General features: G+C 36.4%; 1 protein-coding gene across 1 annotated transcript; it reads left to right on the top strand.

Annotated features, from left to right (window-relative positions):
• Positions 1 to 1,753: 1,753 nt before the first annotated feature.
• LOC131774499 (uncharacterized) lies at positions 1,754 to 4,275 on the top strand. The gene is made up of 3 exons (XM_059090536.2): positions 1,754 to 1,937; positions 2,376 to 2,491; positions 3,624 to 4,275. Exons 1-3 carry the CDS (start codon positions 1,754 to 1,756, stop codon positions 3,804 to 3,806), a joined length of 483 nt encoding a protein of 160 aa, XP_058946519.2. The 3' UTR covers positions 3,807 to 4,275.
• The last annotated feature ends 2,828 nt before the right edge of the window (positions 4,276 to 7,103 follow it).

Here is a 7,103-nt window from a genome sequence, read left to right as displayed (position 1 = left end):
TTAGTTTAAAGTTGTTTACTTTTTCTCATGAACCTCTGCCGTATTAAGTGTCACTCGCTAAGTTTAATTTTAGATGAGTTTTTAGACTTAGACCTTTTTATTCGTCATTATGGCGTGTTGAAAAATGATCGTTGCATTAATCAATACCCTTTTATATTCATGTTTCTTATTATCCTTTTTATATTTCATTTTTTCAAGAAGGATTAAGGGAAATCAGTTCGGATTCGATGGGCATTGTATCCCGTAAGCGATCCGGCAGGGTGTTTGTCATTGCATGAAAAACGTGAAAGTATTTTATCAATTCATACGGGTGGCATGGAATTTGAATTTTCCTGATAAAGAAAATGGGTGAAATACTGTCCAGACCTAAATTATCCAAGTTTCGAATTGAGGTAGGGTAGGTGTGTTTACGCCCTTTGCTAACTACCCACGTATAAGCGTGTTGGCACGTGTTAGGCATCAGCCTCAAATGGCTTTAGTTCTTCAATCAGGTTATCTATTTCCCATATCGTTTCCTTGCCAATCAACATATTAAATAGAAACAAACGAGATAACCTTATCATTTAAAAGATAAATCTTGAAGCTTAGCCAAAGGTCCTCTAACCAAAGCACTTACAGTCTAATTCAGTGGTTAAGTTCGTCTATCGAGTTTTCATAAACAATGGGGTGTATTTGAAACATTAATGAGATGCTGCTCTTCGACATTCAAATTGATTCGCCTTTGATAGCTCTCAGTTGACTTAATATTACAACAACATCATGAGGTCAAACCAGTCTCACACACTGCTCTGAACAGTTGAAGTTGGCCGAAGGGGTCCAGCAGACATTAAAATGTTTTTCCTTTCAGTAAACACTGAGTTTGGTTTTGAATGTTTCTAGATGACGTTGTGTTAAACCCAAATCTTGAGGACCATAGGGTCCACTTTTCAAGCTTTCAAGTAGAGGAATGGTGGGGGTGGTGATGGTGGATATTTTGCTTACTTGCTCGGATGTTGAACCTTTACAGTTTTGCTTATATATCAATTTTCTTTCTTGGTTTCTTTCGATCAAGCGTTTTTTTCATTTTCTTTTTCTTTTTTTTGGCTTGTTTTGTTGTTGTTGTTGTTTTTTTTCATTTTCGATTTTTTTCGTGAAAAGAAAGAAAGAAAAAAACGAAATACACCTGAGAGGGATCGAATAGACCCAAAGTCTGCATGATCACAAGATATGATGAGTTATTGCATTTTATCAACATTTCAATTAAGCCCCCTCCGTCCTTCTGAAGTGTCCTTAAAGGAAAGGGCCAAAGCTGAATAAATAGATACCCCGATTTTGAAACTGTCTTTGACCACTTAGAGGTCTAATACGGATTCAAATTATCTACAATTTTTTTTGCCATCTGTTGTCGTTGTTGTTTATTTGCTTTTGCGTGATTCCTCCAAGATTACATGATCACCTGATGATATTTCGAGGTTGAGCCAAATTCTGAACATCCGATATGCTGAGCCCAAAGAAAGGGTCATAATTGTTCAACCCACTTCTTAGATTTAATAGTCTCTATTTCAAATTACCAATTTACAACGAAAAAGGGGATCCTGATCCCGTTTCACGCATGAATTTAAGAATTCATGCGTTATTAATTACCCGTGAATAACCCTTCCGCCCCTTCCAATATTTCCACGGTGCCCGTCCCTAAATTAGATACTTGAATTCCCTCGGTAAATTTAGGCATTTTATTTCAAATTTGTTTCAGAGCCTTTTCATTGCTGCAGGAATGCTTTGGATTCCAGCCAGAAATCAATCCATTTCTCAAATTAGTTGGCGCAATGCAACATGTGATTTACGTTCAAAACTAAGGTGGGAATTGTTAGCGCCAGCCCTCATGAAAGCAGAAATGACAACCAATGGCAGAGTAGATGTGTCATTCACAGCACAATACGGCAAGAAGCCCTCCACTGGTATCGTATACAATTTTTATCGAACATATATGAAAACACAGGGCAGTGGTTCAAGATCATCAATTTCTCTTTGCAAGCCACTGATGTAATCGATCAATCTCAATGCTATTTTCATTGGCTTAAGCCAGAATTTTTCATATCTTTTTCTTTTACTTCTCCGCTAGATCGACAGTATCACTCTTTCTTGTTTGTCTCCTTTAAAATTGTATCAATCAATTGCCAAATTATTTTTAACATGCTGCAACAATTTCTGACGTATAAGGTTACCAAGACCTCCAGTTGTGTTACTATTTCATTGCAGTTAGGTAGTCAAGATTCGTCTTTATGGAAGTCTTAGTAGTTTATTATAAATTCAGAGACACCTTCATTATAGGTATATATATATATATATAATTTATTATTTGATACTAGTTTATTATTTTTTGAACTTACAAACAGTGTTCTTCTTCACGCGACAAGTGGATAGGGCTCTTGGTAAATTAAAATATACTATACGTTGGAATTTGAACCGTACCTTCATTTTAACAGTGAAGTCAGGAAAAGTGTTATTAGAGGTAAGATTACATCTTCGTTATGGTGCGTAATTTCTCATCTACTAGGGCAATTATCAGGAACTCTATACCTGTCATTCAAACTGAAATTAACATAATAGGCTGGTTAATACAACGTGAATTGTAATTGGAGAAAGATGTTTTTCGTCTTGTCACGAGCGTGGGACAAAGGTAAAAATTGTGAGTCCTCGTGAGGAATCGAACCTTGGATGCTCTACCACTGAGCCACAGAGACTCAAGGGTGAGCGAGGTCCTACATACTACCAGGATCAGCAATGTCGATAGCGTCATGTTTCTAAATAGAATAAGAGAGATGGCAAGTTTGAGCTCGGTAAAGAAATAAAGAAAGTTGTTTTTCGTCTTGTCACGAGCGTGGGATAAAGAAAAAGTCCAGAGTGCCCACGAGGAATCGAACGTCAGACCTCCGGATTACGCGCTCCGATTCCCTGCGGGGACTCACAATTTTTTCCGTGTCCCACGCTCATGACAAGACGAAAAAACATCGTTCTCCATTTATTTACCGAGCTCAAAACTTTACATTCCTCCTATTCTTTTTACAAACGTAATTTGCAATTGTTTGAAAGTACCTCATTTCCAAGTATTCCTCAATCCCTTTTTTGCTGAATTTTTTTCTCATTCTGGAGCATATTGCTTTTGTTTTGATCCACAGCTATTTTTCTTTTAGTTAGATCATTTTGTTGTATCAACTGAGTTGATAAAGTAAGTCGGCCTTTTCAAGCTTTGGCCTTTTGTCAGAGCAAATGACGAAGGGCTCGAAACGTCAACTTAAGAAACTCTTAATGGGGGCCAATCATTTGATAAATTCAAATCATCATGTTGTTATACTCCCCCACCGGTACAGCACTACAGTTTCTTTAGAAACTTACCCCCTTTTTTGCATCCTATGCTTCTGATGCTACCTGATTATTGTTTTGTACCACACCACAATCTTTTATTCAGGAACTAAGAGAATGACCATGGAAAAGATTCTCCTTGGATAACGAGAAAACCAAATCACTTATTATCTTTATAAAAGAACACCGCACCATTGAATTATGAGCGTCAACAAGTTATAATTCACGTTTGTCAACTACTGGTTCTAATTGACCTTTGCTTTTTTTCTTCCTTCATCAAGAATTCGTCTTCTGTGACAAATTCGCACGTGTTCTACCTGGGTAATGCATCCAATAACTATATCACTTTTAAATCCAAGACAGCAGACAAATTCCTGATGGCAGATGCACAAGGTGTCATTGGACTAACGAGTAACTCTCACGTAGCAACTCATTTCAAGAAGCGCAAATGTGTTCATGTATAAGTTGTGGGTCTTTTTACTCAAAGCCTTTTCAAAATGATTAATATAAATTGGTATTAAGTATCGTAGAAATTAGACTAAATTATGGACATTTTATCAAGTACTAGTGCGTGAATGGTTTAAGCGCGTCAAGAGAAACCTGAGCTGAAGTGCACGAAGGCAAGCTGAGTGTTCGCGTTCTGTTCCGCGCTCTGTAAAGAATATTAATTTGAAGGTTGATAAACATTACGGTTTCCATTTAGTTTGGAAATACTCTCTCAGTTATATTAGTTCCGAGACATAAACAATTTCTCACTTCTCTCAGAACTTAGCCTTAGAACACCGTTCGCTACTCGGGAGAGATAATTCTCCCAGACAAATATTCCTGAAGGAGACTAGAAATATTATATAGACATCTTATAAGGTTAAGTGACACTATAAGCAATAACTGTGATTGAAATCAGTTATTTACTGTATAAGCGAAGCACATCTTAGAGTGAACAAATAGTTTAATTTGTGCGATGGAGGCTTCTGGGGGGTGGGGGTGGGATGGTGGAAGGACGAAGGGAGAGAGGGACTTGCGAATTCCGGTGCCAAATTGTGGTTATATATTTCAGATCTTGAGGCTCTTTCTTAAAAATTTACATGTGGAGTTTATCTGCATTTTCATACGCTCAATTACCAAGCGTAATTGATGAGAATAAATGAAAGTAATTTAAGTGTAGCTTAAATAAATATAGATGGATTATGTTAAACCACGAGGATTATTTTTAAACAATTCTTAACTGAAAAAGATGAATTAGTAGCAATATTTGCCTTTTATAGCTTGATATTAGTTGCTTATTTAGCTAATGTAAATGCCCCTCTATTTATTACAAGGCATATTTGATTAATATAAAAGTTTTTAAAATTATCTTCACCTTACTTGTATATTTCCTTTCGTCTTGTTTCCGGATTTCTTTTTTTTTTTCTTTTCATTTTATGTTCTCTCCTCGCGTTGGCTCCGGAGGGTCCCGGAGGTGAGAGGAAATCAGAAGTTTTACGTACTTTCTTGTTTTCCAATTGCAGTTCCAAAGCTTAGTTGTTATGACCAGGTGCTCACTCGGTCCCGCTAGGGCGCGGCGAACACGATCACTAATGAAAAACCGCCAACAGAAGGTGCAAAGAAAACGCTTGATAGTGTCAATCAGCCACTCCTTGATCCAGCTCTCAGTTGAGGGTGGTTTCAGATTACTTCTTTACCAAACCATCGTTTTGTGGCAAAAGTTTTTCATATTAGAGCCCTTCTTTGAGGCTTTCAAAACTTGTTTTCTCGGAGCAATTAGCGGAAAAAAAGCCTTTAAAAATTAGAGAGCATTGTCCGAGTGTATTCCATTGTTTATCAGTCGAGTAAAAATTACAACAATAGGCCTATCTATTACTCAAGGCTCCTTATGACAACTCATATCCCCTAAACTAATCATGTTTTCGTTGTTTCTTTCGCAAGCCCTTTGAACTAAGGAATCGGTATTACAATTATGTTGAGCTTATCAGTTTTTTGGTTTATCAGCTTGTAGATCGGTAGATGTTTACGACTCCGTCCTACAGCTTCATGACGAATGATGTTTAAAATATATCTGCTTCGTGTTTATCTATAATACGAAGCGAACTAGCGAACTAGTGAATGGGGAAATAAAGCGGCATTGCTTCCGTGAAGGGTGTAGGGAGGTCATATTATACCATCTAATTTTACGGATATGGACTATTTCATTGTAGTAACACTGGGGCAGCATTCAGTCAGTCTGTGCAGAAATGTCTGCATCACTCCCCACCAAATTCAGCGGGTTTATCAAAAGCACTTTCGACGTGATACACTGACCACTGATATGCAAAACTTCTCGACATATAGCTGTTAGAGGTTCATTCTATATACCAGCGTAATGAACGCGACAAAGTTCGGGCAACTTCTGTCCCAGGATGTCTCAGGGTGAAAACGGATTCTACACACCGTCGGTGGATCTGCCGAAATGGATAAATCACTGAAACCTATCTTCACGAATCAAAATCAACAGGAAAAGCCAACATGACTTTCTGTCATAGGACAATCCGGCCTATATTATTTACATTTATCCGGATTTGATCGTCAAAAAGAAAAAGTAGTAGTCAGGTGTTTCATGAAATACTTTTAATTAATTTGTAGAGTGATTAATCGTTATTATTTTTGACTATTTTCTCTCCTACTTTCCTTTTATAGTTACAAACTGTTACATCTTAGAGATGTTGTCAAATAATTAAGTTGACATTCTTGGCCAAACCACGATTTTTCAATTTATGGTTTACAGACGGATCTTTCCATGATTTAATTCATGATATGATTTTCTTGTTCCGTTTGTCAATAGCTTTTTCAATTTATTTTCAAATGTCTTATAGTTTTTTTTCACCACAAGTCTCTAATAGTAACTATAGGAGTATGCCATGGACCCAAGTGATTGGATGGATTTTGAAAAGAAGGCCCAAAAGACGTTTCTTTCAATACATTAATCACCTGCCTTATAAAACTACTCTAACGAAAGGCAAACATTTTTTGAACACTTTCTATAACGCTAATAAGCTAAAAAAAATTTGGAAACAGACATCTAGAATTTTAGATAAAAATTAAGGTCTTATATTAATCTTAGCCAGACCAAGCAATGGAAATACAAGTTACACAGGAAACGGATTCGACTGAAAGGTTTGGAAACCAGTTATACATAGCTTTCATGACCTTTCCATGATTTCTCCTATCATTTTCCAATTAAAATACATTTGAAAGCTTAATAATTCAAGAAACAAATACAAAACGACCTCATCTGTGTCAGCCAACAATGATAAAGAAGTGTCTTTTGTAATTTTTCAGAATTTTGTTTTTTAAAAATCATCACCGCCTTTTTCAGTTTATTTCTTGTGCAAAAATTGCCAAGTACTTTTTTCTTTCGTTTTCGGCAGAATTCATTAAAAAAAATAATCATTGTCCTAACAATATAGATGATCTTGGCCATTGTAAACAACATATCAACCAAGGCATTTTCGCAAGGAATAACTGCAATGTTGCTTGTTTTGATTCTGTCAATGTATACTCGTACACTAAGCGTTTTGTCGTTTTAAATCGAATTTTCTGGATCTTCTTTCGATTGAATTTTGCTTGTTATAACTATACAATAAGCCTTAATGTACCTTAATTGTTTCCTTGGCACTTACAACTTGAAAGCTTCTTTTAAAACATGTGACACGGCGGCGTAAATTAATATATTTTTTAGCCAACCAAAACAAAAAGCAAAGATTTACACAGCACTTTGCGACTCT

This window comes from Pocillopora verrucosa, chromosome 3 (assembly GCF_036669915.1).
Source record: "Pocillopora verrucosa isolate sample1 chromosome 3, ASM3666991v2, whole genome shotgun sequence".
Classification (NCBI taxonomy): Eukaryota; Metazoa; Cnidaria; class Anthozoa; order Scleractinia; family Pocilloporidae; genus Pocillopora; species Pocillopora verrucosa.
This window is presented reverse-complemented; position numbering and strand designations above follow the sequence as displayed.